General features: G+C 45.3%; 1 protein-coding gene across 1 annotated transcript in view; it reads right to left on the reverse strand.

The window, feature by feature from the left end:
* ALK (ALK receptor tyrosine kinase) overlaps positions 1 to 17,111 on the reverse strand; it is a 716,806-nt gene that overhangs the window by 80,672 nt on the left and 619,023 nt on the right. Inside the window, exon 9 of the mRNA XM_061156236.1 lies at positions 14,532 to 14,701. Coding sequence (XP_061012219.1) covers positions 14,532 to 14,701 — 170 coding nt within the window. The remainder of the gene's footprint in view (positions 1 to 14,531; positions 14,702 to 17,111) is intronic.

Here is a 17,111-nt window from a genome sequence, read left to right on the forward strand (position 1 = left end):
GCCAGTTCTTCCCCAATGCTCCAGACCCTAGAAACTGCAGGGAAGGGACAGGTGGGACAAAGGTGGGCCACGCTAGGAAGCAGAGGAGGGCAGGGGTGAAGCAAGACAGTCTGGGAAAGGGGTCTGAGGGTGCTGGTGATGGGGCAGGACAGGACAGAAGACCCAGTCTGGGAGCTTCCTGCTGGTGGGGGCACTGGCCGAGAGACCAGGTGGCCATCAGGGCCACCCAGATTCAGGCTTCTCTACTTTGGATGGCATCAAATTGTGTGTTTTTGCCAAAGAAGACTCTTGAGAGTCCCTCAGACAGCAAGGAGATCAAACCAGTCAATCCTAAAGGAAATTAACTCTGATTGTTCATTGGAAGGACTGCTGCTGAAGCTCCAATACTTTGGCCACCTGATGCGAAGAGCCGACTGACCCTGATGCTGGGAAAAATTGAAGGCAGGAGGAGAAGGGGATAACAGAGGATGAGATGGTTGGATGGCATCACTGACTCAATGGACACTAGTTTGCGTAAACTCTGGGAAATAGTGAAGGACAGGGAAGACTGGATTGCTGCAGTCCAGGGGGTCACAAAGAATTGGACACAACTTAGTAATTGAACAACAAGTGAAGAAGAGTTAACTCCTGGCTCTGCTTGCTCTCCTTTCTGGAGATGGTGGGAGTCCTCAAGGCTCTCAGAGTCTTTCTGGTCTAACTACTCTTCACTGTTGAGCTCCCCCAAAGTACAGACCCTAAATCACTTTACAGAGCCAGCCAAGATCTTGGGTCTTGGGTTTTGCACATACTAGGCAGCCTGCTCTGGGTCTGAGGTGAACAAAGTCCATGCCACATTACTGCCCAGATGGCAGGGGCCGGGTGGTTCTAACACATGCACAGGTCACTCTGCTGCCCCAAAGCCTTTGCTCTGTGTGGGGAAAGGAAGCAGAACCTCATGGCTGGCCGAGCCTTGCTCTCCCTCTCCACAGGCACCCTGGGCAGGGAGAAGGAAGAGCCAGCTCCCTGGTGCTCATCCAGCTTCTTTACCGAGCTGTGCCATTTCAGAACATGGCAGTTGAGACCCTCTGTCCAGTCCTCCGCAGTGGGGACCTCATTCCTTGCCCCTCCGTGGTTCACACCTGCTCAGCTCTTTCTCTTTCTCCAAAGCAGACACTTTTGATGGCCTGGGTGATGCTGCCTTTTCCCATTTTTTCCAGCCAGTGGCGTTTGGAGCTTGTTGCTGAAACACGCTTGGCTAGAGATCTTAGTTGGAGCCTGGCTGTGCATAAAGAACACATCCCCTGACTCCATCTTACTCAGCTTTACAGAGAAGCCTGTTGAAAACTGACCTGGGGGTTGGGGGTTTCTGGGAGGTGGCCGCTGGGGCAGAGGGCCAGGTTTAGAGGGGTGGCCTTGGTACTGGTTGCCTCCCAGACGCATGGGGCCGATCTCTGCCTGGGTGATGCGCAGGCAACTCACACACAGCTCAGAAAACGCACAATCCCGCTCAGGCATCTGACTGTTAATAGACAGTGGATATAATGCCTTATTTGCCACCCTGCCAGCCTGAGGGACTGAGAAACCTAATTAAGTTCCCTTAATGATTCTAAGTAGCTGACAAAAAGGTGTGTGTCTGAATGTGGACTGAGGGAATAGGGAGGCTTTGCAAGGAGACTAGAAAGAATGGCCGGGCTGGGTAACAGGCGTTTAATGGATGGCACAGCGTCTTGGATTCCTCGGTAGAGCACTTAGTGTGCTTGGAAGGCAGAGCGCTCCACCTCCCTCTCCGCAGCTGGGGCTCATCTGGGCTCTGTCTGCTTAGGATAGGAAGGGGAGATGCTGCTGAGGAAAAATGCTTTCTCCGGTTTCTCACTGTGCACTTGATTTGCTCGGCCAAAGTCTTCTAAAATGGACTGTCACAAAGCTCGGGCCACTGTATGCATTTCTATTAGAATAATGTATGTGATGACAAAGCCCTCTGCACCCATCCTATTATCTGTGTAATTGACTTCAGTTACCGCTGGAAGAGGAGGGGCTGATGGCCAGCCTTGGGGCCCTGGAACCAGCCCTGGCTGGGATCAGTGTGGCTAGGGCTGGGTTCTTTTGTCCTGATGCTAGGAATCTTTGGCTCTGGCACAGGAGAGTAGGGGTGGGCTGGACATTCAAGGCCAGAGTCATCACTGGGAGACCCCTCTTCCCCTCGAGGTCCGACTCACAGAGTAATTTACCACCTCCTGACTTGCTCTCCTCTCCAGGCAAAATGAAACTAAGAACAGTGTTGGGGTGGGGGAGAATCAATACAGAGTAATTCCAGGGCTAATAAGGGCCACAGAGCTCTTTCACAGTGAATCTGGCTTCTGTGAGGGAGCCCTTTGGGGTGGAATAGGAGAGAAAATGAATTTTCAGTCCGGCCGCACAAGCGTGGAGAATCGCTTGCTCTTCAACGTTCTCTGTCCCAGCCTTCCAGGTGCTGGCTGTCTCTGCTCATTTTGGAGGCTGACACTTACGAGTCTGGTTCCCACATTTGCTCTGGCATGTCACCCATCAGAAAGGAACAAGGATATTCTGCCAGACCACACAGCGGGGAGAAGCCCTGCACTAGCAAGTTCCCAGTTTGCTCTTTCACTCTCTCATTTTGGGTCCTATATATTGAGTTCCCTCTGGGCCCCAGGCTTTCAGGAGGAAAGCTGAAAGGGAGATCTTGCTTCCTGGAGCCCTGGCCCATCAAGGGAGGGCCAAAATACACAAAATGCACAAAAATACCTGCCCCAGAGCTTGAGGGTGTCATGTGTCCCAAGGAAGGAGAATTAATGCATTTTCCCAGGGAGAGAGGGAGGGAGAGATAGAGAGAGAGCATGTACACTTGAGAGAGAGCCAGCTTCTTGGGCTGGATGTCCCCTTCTGAGTTACTGAGGCTAGATTATCTCTGGGATGCCAGCATAAGAAGAGAGCTTATGAAGGATGGGCAGGGACCTCTGGGAGCATCGTCTGACTTGCCAGGTCACACAGGGATACAGTAGCTGAGGGAAGGTGGGAATTCGGGCCTCTTGCTTCCCAGATCACTTTTTTTTTTTTGCCATCCCTTGCAGAACCATTGAAATTCATTAATCTCATGTATCCTCTCATGTCCTCCATACTGGGCTTCCCAGGTGGTGAAATGGTCAAGAATCTGCCTCCCAGTGAAGGAGATGTAGGTTCAATTCCTGGGTTGGGCAGATCCCTGAAGTAGGAAATGGCAACCCACTCCAGTATTCTCGCCTAGAAAATCTCATATACAGAGAAGGCTGGCAGACTACAGTCCATGGGGTGGCAAAGAGTCAGACATGACTGAACAACTTAGTATGCACATAGGTCCTTCATACTACTGGTGAAGTACAATCAGCCCCTTGGAGCCACTGGGGGTTTGGAGGGCCGTCCAGAGCTGGAAACCACCCATACCTTCTCATTTCAGAAATACTGGGATACCTGTTTCACCTTTCTCAGGACACATAGGCATTTCCAACACTGACCTCATCTTCCACTCCTGCTTCTGTGTGGCCTGTGGCTTGAGGCCTTAGATGATGGTGCTAGAGATGGTGGCAGCCCGCCCCCCCGACCCCCCATGGAGAGGAGATCCAGGGGAAGGGTGGTTGCTGGCTCCCTTCACCTGACACAAATATCTTCATGAGAGTGAATAAGTGGCCTTCTCTGCTTGGGGAGGTTGAGTTTCAAAAGGTAGAGTGACATGAAGAATGGGTTGTATACTTGGTGGGACCCCGGGGAAGTCACTGAAACTTCTCAGGTGCTATCTCGTTTTTTTAAATGTATATAATGTGAATATTTTCATCAGTTCAGCTGCTCAGTCATGTCTGACTCTTTGCAACCTCATGAACTGCAGCATGCCAGGACTCCCTGTCCATCACCAACTCCCGGCGCTTACTCAAACTCATGTCCATTGAGTCAGTGATGCCATCCAACCATCTCATCCTCTGTTGTCCCCTTCTCCTCTTGCCTTCAATCTTTCCCATCATCAAGGTCTTTTCCAATGAGTCAGTTCTTCACATCAGGTGGCCAAAGGATTGGAGCTTCAGCTTCAGCATGAGTCCTTCCAATGAACATTCAGGACTGATTTCCTTTAGGATGGACTGGTTGGATCTCCTTGCAGTCCAAGGGACTTTCAAGAGTCTTCTTTAACACCAAGTTCAAAAGCATTAATTCTTTGGTGCTCGGCTTTCTTTATGGTTCAACTCTCCTATCTGTACATGACTACTGGAAAAACCAGAGCTTTGACTGTACAGATCTTTGTCGGTAAAGCAATGTCTCTGCATTTTAATATGCTGTCTAGGTTGGTCATAGCTTTTCTTTCAAGGAGCAAACATCTTTTAATTTCATGGCTAGTCACCATCTGCAGTGATTTTGGAGTCCCCCAAAATAAAGTCTGTCACTGTTTCCAATGTTTCCCCATCTATTTGCTATGAAGTGATGGGACTGGATGCCATGATCTTAGTTTTTTGAATGTTGAATTTTCGGTCATTTTTTTTTTTCACTCTCCTCTTAACTTTCATCAGGAGGCTCTTTAGTTCCTTTTTTACTTTCTTCTATAAGGGCAGTGTCATCTGCATATCTGAGGTTATTGATATTTCTCCCTGCAATCTTGATTCCAGCCTGTGCTTCATCCAATCCAGCATTTCACATGATGTAGTCTGCATGTAAGTTAAATAAGCAAGGTAACAATATACAGCCTTGACATACTGTTTGCCCAATTTGGAACCAGTCCATTGTTCCATGTCTGGTTCTAACTGCTGCTTCTTGACCTGCATAAAGATTTCGCAGGAGGCAGGTAAGGTAGTCTGGTATTCCTATCGCTTTCAGAATTTTCCACAGCTTGCTGTGATCCACACAGTCAAAGGCTTTGGCATAGTCAATGAAGCAGAAGTAGATGTTTTTTCTGAAATTCTCTTGCTTTTTCTATGCCAACGGATGTTGGCAATTTATCTCTGGTTCCTCTGCCTTTTCTAAATCCAGATTGAACATCTGGAAGTTCTTGGTTCATGTACTGTTGAAGCCTAGCTTGGAGAATAGTATTTTCACAGTGGACGCCTTTCTTTAGTATGGGAGAGTCTAGTTCATTGTTCCTTGTTTATATTATTTTCTATTAAAAATCTGTACCTCCTCGAGAAGTATTACAAATTATGTGTCTCCTCCTCTGCCTTCAAACAAAGATTATTTGGGCACCTCCTATGAGTCAGGCACTGTGTCTGGAGCTGGGAGTATAGTGGTACATAAGACATGGATCTTGACCTCAAGGAATACGGACAGATTTTTAATCCATATTATTCACTGACCATGAGATTTCTAAAGTCCTTACTGGTTCTGCCCCCCACAGAACTACAGCCTTCACAACCTGAGAAAACATCAAATCTGGGCAGTGAGAGGAATCAAGAAAGACTTTGAAGAACTGAGTGCCTAGAAAAGAATGGTAGAGCTGGGGACAGGAGAATCATTCAGGAGTAGGGTGAGGGTAGAAGTTTAGCTGCTTTGCTTCAAATATCAGCAGCTCAGGTATCTCCTCAATTCCAGACTTTGTTCCTGGGGAGAGAAGGGACTGAGAATACATGGCTGTGTTTTCAGAGGCACTAAGTTATGAAAAACATATGCCTCTGTTGACTTGTAAACCAAGCTGTGGATATTACCAAGAAAATCTTGAGCAGATTGGAATATCCTGTTATTCTAAAGCGGTTCACTTACTGCTGTTTTGAGTGATTACTTCTTAAACCAGGCTCACAGGCCGGATCTATCTCACTGCTCTGCACTCTTGGTTGTGGAAATTTAGCAATCAAAAGCAACAACTTTTTTCAAATGTCACAGTAAATCAGTGTTAGAAATAGGATTTAGAGCTTGGAATTGCTAATCTACTCCTTGCTCCAATGATCTGGGATGTTTTCTGAGAAAGAAACAAGGCCAGATCCTCCCACTGTTGCAAAGAACGTTTGATTTGTATGTATCAATGCCTGGCTGCACACTGCAATGCTAGGATCTCAGCCACACTCTCCCACTCTTCTGCCTGACCCAAGCCTGTCCTGGTCGAAGGTGCCATTTGGTAGGCAGTGGCAGAAGGGGTCTCTTCTTCTCCAGCTCCTCCTCTAAGCTTCACTCTGATCAGAGCAGTTCACATCTGGTCCCTCGAAAGAGCCTCCAACAGTCCCCACACTCTGGTTTCCCATCCTCCATTTTATCTCTGTGTCCAATGGCTCTCTGTATCCCACAGCCTGGTGACCAAAACACTTGACCTCCTATCCACCCTCTCCAAGGAGATTGCTTAGGATTCTCCAACATAGAATCCTCTTGAGTATTCTTGAACCCGCATAAAACATTCCTGACTCTAAGCCTCTGCTTATCCTGATGGTCATCTCTGGAATACCCTTGTTCCTTTCCCATTTCCCTAAGACCTAAATTGTCCTCAAGGCCCAGCATATACATAATAAGCCCATTTTCTCCATAATGGCTCCCCTGACACGTGGAGGTCACTGAGCCACCTGAAGACCGGCCACGCTCTGTCAGACCCAGCACGATGCTCTGAGTGTTGCTGCTGGCCTCTCAGTGGGTATGCTCCATGTCCCCCACATGTAGCTCCTGTGACCCAGCAAGAGGCTGAATCATACATCCCTTTCCATCCTCTGTGCTCGATGGAGGTTTAGTACATAATTGCTGACAAGGTGACAGCCAGTGACACTTCTCCAGTCACTTGATTCCCTCTCTTGTCCATAAGACAGCTGGATCTGACATTTTATGCCAGTGACTTTCCACATGTGGTTGACCTTCTCTTAATTTCTTAGGAAACTTAAAAAAAAATATTCTTGGGTCCAGTTTGTGATTGCTGAATCAGAATCTCTGTGCATGGGATCCAAGATTGCATTAAAGCCAGTTTCCTAGGTAAGTATAATGTTCAGCCAATTTTGGAAACCACTGTCCTAAAATGTCCTGCTAAAGTCTTTTCAAGATACTTTTCCTATTTATTTGCTTAATTAGTTAATTAATTAATTACTTTTTAGAAGGAATATTTTGCTGAGAGAAATTCTCCCTAAAAGTGAGAAAGTGAGGTTTTGCTACATCATAAAATTTGGGGAATACAACATTCATACCTTAGAACAGAGGAGAAGGGCATGGCAACCCACTCCAGTATTCTTGCCTGGAGGATCCCATGGACAGAGAAGTTTGGCAGGCTACAGTCCATAGGATTGCAATGAGTTGGGCATGACTGAAATGACTTAGCATGCATGCATGCATGCACCTTAGATCCTGGAATTGATTTCAGCCTTGAATTATGAAGGTTCTTGGAGAAGACTGATCAATGCTCAGAGTAGCTACATAAGGAATCAGTCTTCTTGAATGACAGTCTGATAGATGTCAAAGATGGAGGCTCTATTCCTTGGTTTAACCCATCACACAACACACACACATATTTTTTCATCAAACCTATTTCCCTTTTTTCTATATACCCCAGCATCTGTTACATGCAGTTAGTGATGGCTAGGTTACTGAGTTGTAGCCAATGGAAAGTGAGCTGATGTGATGACTCATAAAAATCTTCCTATGCAAGGATCCTCCAGCGCTCTTTCCTCACTGGCTGTCTGAAGGCAAAGGAGTCAGAACTGGAGAAAAGGATGGATCCACAGAGAGAAAGAGGCTGGATCTTTGAATGACCAGATGGAAGGCTACTTGCCAACTGGCACATTCATTTTTGTTTTCACATGAGTAAGAAATATGTTTCTTTTTGTACAGCCCAAGGATTGGAGGTTTAATGTTACTCTGGGTAGTGTTACTCCAACTATCATATCGTGTAGCACAAGCCTAGTTACCCAAGTGTGTTCAAGGCACCCAACATGGTTGGGTCAACGACTAACCGCCCCTGGGGGTGGGGTGCAGGATAAAGTTAGCCCTAGGCTGGCTTCAGGCTTCTCCCTGCACATCTGTAATACTGCAGGACGAGGGACAAGCTGGGGGAGGCAGAATGGGCTTTAAGGAGTGGGGTCTAGTGCTCTAAGATGCTAGTTCCTCCTCCCTTTGGGAAGTTAAGGATAGCAAGGGCAAGTGGTATGTGAAAAGCCTTGAGCTTGATGGGCTTGTGTGTGCATGCTCAGTCACTCAGTTGTGTTCAGCTCTTTGTGACCCTGTAGACTATAGTCTGCCAGGGGTCTGGATGGAATTCTCCAGGCAAGAATACTGGAGTGGGTTACCATTCCTTTCTCTGGGATTTTCCCAACCCAGGGATCAAATCCACATCTCCTGCATTGCAGGCAGATTCGTTACTGTCTGAGCCACCAGGAAGCATTAAAGGCATACCAGAGTGGTGATTTAAAAAGGCACATGGTGACCGGCACAATTTTTCCAGTAGTCATGTATGGATGTGAGAGTTGGACTAAGAAAGCTGAGCGCCAAAGAATTGATGCTTTTGAACTGTGGTATTGGAAAAGACTTTTGAGAGTCCCTTGGACTGCAAGGAGATCCAACCAGTCCATCCTAAAGGAGATCAGTCCTGGGTGTTCATTGGAAGGACTGATGTTGAAGCTGAAACTCCAATACTTTGGCCACCTGATGCAAAGAGCTGACTCATTTGAAAAGACCCCGATGCTGGGAAAGATTGAGGGCAGGAGGAGAAGGGGACAACAGAGGATGAGATGGTTGGATGGCATGACTGACTCATGGACATGAGTTTGGGTAAACTTCGGGAGTTGGTGATGGACAGGGAGGCCTGGCGTGCTGTGGTTCATGGGGTCACAAAGAGTCGGACATGACTGAGCGGCTGAACTGAACTGAACTGACTGGCACAATGGCCTGGAAGGAAGGGGAGAGAGAGTCTTTTCTGCTGGTGATGCTGGCCGGCTGGACGTGTGAAAGAAGGAAGGCAGGGAGGGTGGTGCTGGGCAGGGAGAGGTCTTTAGCAGGAGCTGGTGGTAGGGAATTAGGATGATGGATTTCAAGGAGTGGATGAGGTCAAGGAAACTAACTCAAAATGAGTAAGAGGTGTAGCCTAAAAAAAAAAACCCAAACCAAAATATTTTGTTAATTACAATGGCTACCATTTACCAAGTTTTCAACTGCATGTCAAGCACATTTCTTCACATATGTACATAGGAGGCAGATTAGCCTCGGGATCAAGGGAAAATTATTTCACCTCTTTAGACCTCAGATTCCTCTTATTAAAAAGAGGACTAATTATAGAATCTATCCCAAGAGACTGTTTTAAGGTTGAAATGAGATAATGCGTGTTAAGCACTTGTTACAGTGACTGCCAGGCAGTGAGTACTCAACAAATGTTACTTCTAATCATTGTCTACAATTTCCATGGCTCTATGAGGAAGTTGTGATTCAACTTACAAAAATATGAATCAAATACAACTTTTTCAGGAATGTGCATAGGCCTGCAAACTAAGGTTTGTTGGAAATCTCTGGATTTCCACTCACTATGTATTTCTCTATTCAGGTGAGAATAAGTAATGAAAATGTCCCTCTCAAATTGGTCTCATCACAGGAGACACTACACAAAGAGAGAGTATTGTGTATGTAAAATGGGGATTCTGTAGATGAGAAACAAGGACGTATTAGGAGAAAAACCTTGCCTCTGTGGAGTTTCTGGGCTAAGTACATGAAGCCATAACTCTCAGCCCAACTGATCCCGTTTAAAAGATGTGTTTGTGAAGCACACCACTTGTCATTAGGACAAAGGATGCAGAGGGAACAGACATCTAAATATCTCCAGAGGGAACATTTTCTTCTTGTTAGACTGTGTATTTAGTGAGCAGCTAAAAGCCTTTATAATGATAATGCCAGGGAATGAAGCCTACATATGTGTGATAAGTTGTGTACGTTCTATTTGGCTGTACGATGCAGTGATTTGTGGGGCACAGTTTGATCCATGGTGTCTCCAAATCCATCTCATAATGAGTTGAACTTAGCACCTGCGTCTGTGCTGTGAGCATGTCAAAGCTTAACCTGGTGTGGGAGCTCTGTGCTTAACTTACTAGGATATATCATTATAAAGAGGAGAACTAGGGTATGTCCCTGCAAGAGACTGAAAATTAGAATAAGGGGAGAGAACTTGTCCTTTTTTTTTCTATTTTGAGAAAAGGCAGAATTAAATCTAGTGGTAAGAGTGGCAGTTGAATGGCAGGGCGAGGAGGGAAGCTGATGAGGTGGGGAGAGATTAGGGAAAGCAGTTATATGAGGCAGAGGTAAAGTAACAAGATAACTTTTAAGCCCTCATCAAGCCAGTATTTGAATTAGTGCTGTCCTTCAAAATTACCTTGAGAGCACACATCTGTATTCCAGGGATGTTACCACTGCTCAAAACATCTTGGGCACTTACTGCTCTTGGAGATTTCTCTTGTTACTATTTATAGTAGGTTGTAAAGTTAATACCATTTCATAACGATGACAGACTATGGCATTATTTCTATCACTTTGCCTGTTTGTAAATGGACAGGAGAAATATCCTTCCATGGATCAATGCCTCCCTGTCAGCAGCCTTTATATACCTATGGCATATTCTCTGAGTCTTCACAGAAGCACTACTATGTGGTGGGAGCAATCTGAATATAGCTCTCAAGTGCCCAGTTCTGGATCTCCCTACTTGCAAGGACCAGGGCACACAATTAAGATCAAAGTCTTTTTTACAAAGTGATCCTGACAGGACAGTGCCCAGAAACAAAGGAAGCACAGGTACCAGGCAAGTCTCTAAAGAAAACACCTTGTCATGAGAGTAAGAAATGCTGTTAGGGTTCATCTGATGGGACACAGGCATTGCTTTGATATACAGAATTCTGTGTAGTAGTATTTCTTATAACGTGATTTTATCTGCTCTGTTAGACGCAGGTTGAACAGAGGATGAATGTTAGATGGATTCCAACAAGTGAAATTCTCACTTAATTCAGCCAGAATTTGAGAATACAGCAATTTCTCTCGATACTTCATTCTGTTAACATGCATCTATTGGGCATACTATGTGTTAGGTATGGTACTAGATGATCAGGGAACAGTGAAGTATAAGTTGGACCTGATTCCTGCCTCATTGATATATATATTCAGATAATAAAAAACAGATATCACTGAGTGACAAGATATTATAGGAGTGGCTCTCAAGAGCCATGAGACTATATTGTAGGTATATTATATAGTCTAGGGGTTTTGGGAGGCTTCTTTGAAAAGCTAAGGAAAAGTAGCAGTCAGGAAGATGGAAGGTGGAAGAACATTGGATGTGGAGGGAATGGCAGGTGCAAAAGTCTGGAAGTAGGAACTTACCATGGTGCAATTGAGTTGAAAGAAGCTTAATGAGGTTAGCAGGTAGAATAACAGAATAGTATAAAAGAGGCTGGTGAGATTATGGTTGGATAGATCACATGTGGGGCTAAATGAAGAGTTTCTTAAAGGAAATTGAAAGGCACTCTAAAAACCACAGAAGCCATGGAAGCATGTTAAAAATGGGAAATGATTAGATTTACATTTCAAAAAGTTTATTCCAGCTTCCTTGTGCAGACTCGATTGGGTGGGGATAAGACATGCAGGCAAGGAGACAAGACTGGATGTCACTCCCATGTCTAGGCAGGCACTAATTTCATGTAATACCCAGGGGCTATGAGCAATGTCCAGAGCCTGGGAGCTCTTTAGGGCTAACCTTTAAGCACTAATAAAGTTGCTTTTAAAACCTGGTAATGTGCGAGGTTGGGTAACCTCGAAACAGATGGTGCTTTGGGATAGCACAGGGAATGAAGTTCTCGCCCTCTAAAGGGCCATGGCTGGGGGAGCTGTCCAAGAGGCAGGTGCTGAATAACTGAAGCAAGGACTTGCCTAAGGATACTTTATGGGATGTGGGCAGCTGGTAAGGTGCTCACGCCTACCTCAGGGTCAGGAGGAAGGGAGTTAACCTTTTTTTTTTTTTTTAAATCCATTTTCTTTTTCTCTTTTCCTCATTTATGTCCTTCCTCTACCTTCACCATCCTCTCATTTTCATTTTCTGGAGATCCAGGCAGCTACAGCACACTGTCTGAAAGTAAGAAGGATAATGTGCTTTCTCTTATAAGAAGGCTACAGAGCATCGACGATCACAAATTCATAAGAACCTTAACCCCCACCCTAGGGTTTCATTACTGGTTACTATTGCTAAATTGGCCATCTTAGCCTCTTCTGAGGCATTAGATGGGGAGATATTATTATTACTACTAAATCATTGTTATTATTAGTAGTTATTACTAAGCATTTACTGTGCGCCAGGCAGTTCACCAAGTACTTTACTTCTCCAAGCCTAAGAGGTAGACTTTATTATCTTTGTATAATTGAATACGGCTTGACTTAGAAGATTGGAGTTTGTGGTTTGTTCCATTTATTCAATAAATTATTTGAGGCCATATAACTAAGGGATGATGATGGAGGGTGTGGGAAATAAAACTTACTGATATGTACTATACATAGATGCTTTTGACGGTCATTTTTAGTCTTATAGTAATCCTGTAAAGTTGCACCGGTATTATAGAGGTTCAGCTGGCTGAGGTCACACAGCTAGTAAGTGGCTGAGCCAGTTTTTAAACTTGGGACTCTCTGACTCTAAAGTCTGTGCTCTGCCATCCACAGTTCTTCAGTTTTTTGGGGGCAGCCACACATACAGTCGAGGTGGATTTTAGCATGTGAAAACTGCTCTGCTTCCTTCTCCTGCAGTTCCATTGCCTCAGGGTCTGGATGCTTTCCTCTATCACCTCTAGTTCCAGGGAGGGGGAGGCCAGCATCCCACATCAGAGCATGTCAGCGGTGTGCAGGCTCCTGGTGCGCAGGGCCACTCGCATAATTGCACATTTCTTAGGTCATGAGGCATCATCCAACCAGGCTGGCCTTTGTCTCAATCCCCACTGGACAGTTTGGTCTCAGTATTAATATTGGAAATGTCAGGCTGGTAAACAGCTTTTAACAGGAAGGAGGGAGGCTGAGAACAAAGTCTCCTTCAAACAAAACTTGAGCCGATGGAAGTGAACAGAGTCAACATCTTACTGGCCTTAAATCCCCTGGAGTGGCTGTGAAAGAGAGAGGACTAGCTGGATTGAGGGAAAAAAAAAAACTTTGATTCATCTGAATTAATTTAGCATCTCCCAGGAGGGAGGACTCTGGCATAACCTGCCTGTTCCCCATCCCCCGCACACAGCCCCCACAATCCCAAAGGACAAAAGACTAGTCTAGGGTGAGGGCGCCCACACTGCCCCTTTCTCCACTTTAATTAAATCCATTTGTCCTGGGGGCAGCGCGGAGCCCTGGGATGTCCCAGAGCTTTGATCTTTAACCCATATACATCTGAAGGAGTGGGGAGCTGGTGCTCAGAGGCTGATGGCGTCTTCCTGTGACAGCGCTGCTTGAGTTATGAGCTCTTAGAAATCAGCAGACTGAAGTCTGGGTGAAGAATCTGAGACTCAGCTTTATATTTACAAACTGCGTGCCAACTGGCATCACCCTCCCTTTACCTTAAGCCCTTTGCCCTCATTTTTCGAAGGATCCACTAGGACGGCGAATTGTTTGGGGAGTCGAACGCAGAGGCTGCACTGGATCGGACGGTTTGACATTTAGCCTGTTAAAGATGGCTTAAAGATCCCTTCCAGATCCATTTACGGGTCCATTTATAGACATGACTCCCTCCCCACTCCCTCACTTTTTGGTCTGGAACAGATCGTCACCAACCATTGAGGGCTCAGTGTGACGCAGCAGAGCACCACGTGAGGCGCTGGGGTGGTCAGGCGCTGCTTGCTCCAGACTGACTGCAGGTGGCAGACTGGTGCCATCCTGGGCAGACAAGCGGTGGCCGAGCAGTTACTGCTCTATTTCAGAGCCACAAGGCATTACATCTTGTAGCCCAACCCTCTCAGTTTAAGATGAGGAGACTGAGGCCCAGAGGAGTTCAAGGTTACAAAGGCCATTAGTCTTAGAATCTAACTAGGAATCCGGGCCTCTGGTAGAAGCACTCCCTTGTTTACTGAATAATTCTTATTCACCTGCCTTGGGGACCAGACTTCTAGGAGCGCTGGACTCGGGTTGGCTGAAGCACCTGTCCTCACTCCAGTGCTGACCTGCTGGTGCTTCATCTCTTTGGTTCTCAGTGAAGGAGAACCTTGTCAAAGGGCAGGAATGGGGATACATGAGGTATGTCCTACCTATGTCACAGGTTTTCTTGTCGCTAATAAGGAATAACTAAAATGTCAAATGGGAAAGTAAGGCAATATCCATTAATTAAGAGAAAATGCCATATACATATAAAGCCTGATTATTATCATATGAGTTGTTTGGTTTTACTTTCTGCTACAGATACCAGAGGAAGCCAATCAGGCTAGGCCAGAGGTGTGAGAGATGAGTGCTCATTAGCATGGAAATCCCTCCGAGTATCAGGGCTTCCTGTAGGTCTCCAGAAAGTGTGTGTGTGAACATTTGTGTGTGTGCATGGTATGTGAGCTCTGGATGGAAGGAGTGGCAGGAGGGCGGACAGGCCCCCTCTTGCATTCTGGCTGACAGAGAAAGAGGGACAGATGGGACGGGTAAAGGCCCACCTGTCAGCCACCTCGAGGAGAGGCAGCACCGTCCACTGCCACAGGCTCAAGCCTTCCAGGGTGGCAACATGCCAGATCATTCGGCTTTGTTCCTTCCCGGTTTTGTTCTCCACCAGCATCAAGGAGACATTTCCCTGCAGGACTCCACGGATGAGCCAGGACATTCGGAGCTGCAAGGAAAAGAAGAGTCAGAAGGACAAGGTGTTACTGTTGAAAGGAAACTGTGTAGGTCGCATTTCTGGAATTCTCGAGGATTTTGCTGGAGACTCAGCCCAGGTCTTCCTATGAGGAGAGCTGGCCAAGCATAGCCTGACTTTGTTCACTGTCTCTCATTTTCACCAAGGTTCAAGGAGCTGGGAGGGGAAACTGATGGGCAATTTTGGAACTTTGTTCAGGTTGATGGTATCATCCTAAATTTCACAGGCTTCTGCCTTCTAAGATCAGTGGGGTATTAAATGAACTTTCTAAAGAGAATTCAAAGAGTCTTATCTGTGGTCCCAATTCACTTTGTGACCTTAAGCAAGTGATTTGGTGATTCAATTTCTTTTAATGATTTGGGTATCATTGATTTTTATTCCTTTTAAAGACTAATAATCTTATTTGAATGGTACCATGTCATTTGTTAGCTAACTGGAGACCCTATGACTCAATGCTTGTGGCCATTGGTGGGCAAAGGTGAGACAAGAATCTACCTATCAAGATTTTTTAATATGATATCTTTCAGAACGAGGGTGTACACTTTGCCTAAAGCAAGATACAATTATGTGTTTTCATTGTGTCTTTATTAAAGGTTTCTATGCCATTGTACCCTAAGACATACGAAAGGGAATAACTAATTTATCTCAGAAAGTTTCAGTACAGTCATGCCCAGAGGCAGTATATACTATAAACAAGGTCTCTGGTCTTTGTGCTTAAAATAATAGAGGTTGTATGTTTGATAGAAACAGTCTATAGCAACATTTAAAACTTAGGACAACTACAGCATATCACTGCCCTAAATATTCCTGTTCAGATCCTTGTAATAAAAATGGCTATTATAGAAAGGAAGAAAATATATGTCCTATGGCAACCTGGAGTTTTCATCAGCTATGGTGCCTCCTTTTCTCTGATTCTCATTATCTAAAGACATGCTTCTTTGTAAATCACCACTCCTTTTCTCTCAGTCTTTAAGTTCACAGTTGCCTCACAATTTGTTTAAAGAGGTTACATACCATGAAGCACTTGAAGCAGAAGACCCCTCACTCTGTTGCATACCAACCCTTCACTCATTGCAGTGCCATGTGCTATTCTACTTCTGAGAGCTGAGCCTGGTGAGCCTGGTCTGTATAACCATAACCTCTTCACTTCTACCTTTCCCATCCTCCTGCATCCCCTGTAGCAAATACTTGTCTCCACTGCACATCTCTAGCATAATTTCCCAAATCTGTTAAATTTTTTCACTGGCTCCACTCAGCTTTCTTGAGCAATCTGGACGCCATGGTTGGAAATTTTAACCCTCCTCTTGCTAATGAAGCTCCCTCTGCCCTCAGCTCATCGTCCTGCAGTGCCCAGCTTGGGATGACACTTGCCACATAGTTTTGCTCCTTTTGCTTCCTGGCCACAGAATAGCGCTGATTTGGACTGTTGGAGCCTCAGTGTCCTGGATGACTGGTGATACTTATTCATCCGCTGGTGATTTCCACAGCTGATTTCTTAACACATGTAGTACATTGGGTGTTTCAAACTCTTCCTCAAACATTGATTTTGCCACTCTCTGGTCCCCAACACCCAATTCATTCTTATGATTCCTACTTTACTGATGAAGATTTACTATATCAAATGCATTCTCCTTCAACCTCTTTTTTTCCCCACAGCACAAGTATCTATTATCCACCTTCTCTCTTCCTTTCCTGTTTTAGAGGAAGATGTACCCTCTGCTTTCTTCTATGTTAACCCTTTCTCTTTTCACCCTGCAACCTCTGTCCTTCCTTTCTTCAGCACCTTTGAAGTCTCTCTACTTTCTGGCTCCTTTATTTACAAACAAGATCAGGTTTCTCTTCTCCTGGAAAAACATCCTTTATTTGATCCTGCTGCTGGCTGCTCTGGCTTACAATCTATTTCTATACGTCAATTCAGATGTTAACATCTTGGAAAACTGGCATGCAACCACTGCTTCAATTTCCTTGTTGCCCATTCTCATAAATCCTTTCAACCTGTCTTTTACCCTCATTACTCTAAAGTAACATTCATCATGTCCTTTACAACTTACTTGTTGCACTCTAGATTCCATAGCCTCCAAACGTGCCTCTCTATCCATTCTTTCTCCCTTCTAAATTCTTTTGTATCTCTGTCACATTTTCCTGTTTATCACTGCCATCTGTGACTCTTCAATGGTTTCTCGCTCTCTATCAATTAATAGCAAGCCATTCACATTCCTCTATAATCTAGGCAAATCAACTTTCCAGTCATTCAATTGATGTTTATTGAGTACTTTTGCTGAGCCACGTGTATCATCCTAGGATGGTCTGAGAGCTCTGGAGTCTGAGAGATCTGGATGCAAAACTTGTTCCTGCCACTTCGGTAAAGGTGAAGCTCAGTTCC

Source organism: Dama dama, chromosome 11, assembly GCF_033118175.1.
Source record: "Dama dama isolate Ldn47 chromosome 11, ASM3311817v1, whole genome shotgun sequence".
Lineage (NCBI taxonomy): Eukaryota > Metazoa > Chordata > Mammalia > Artiodactyla > Cervidae > Dama > Dama dama.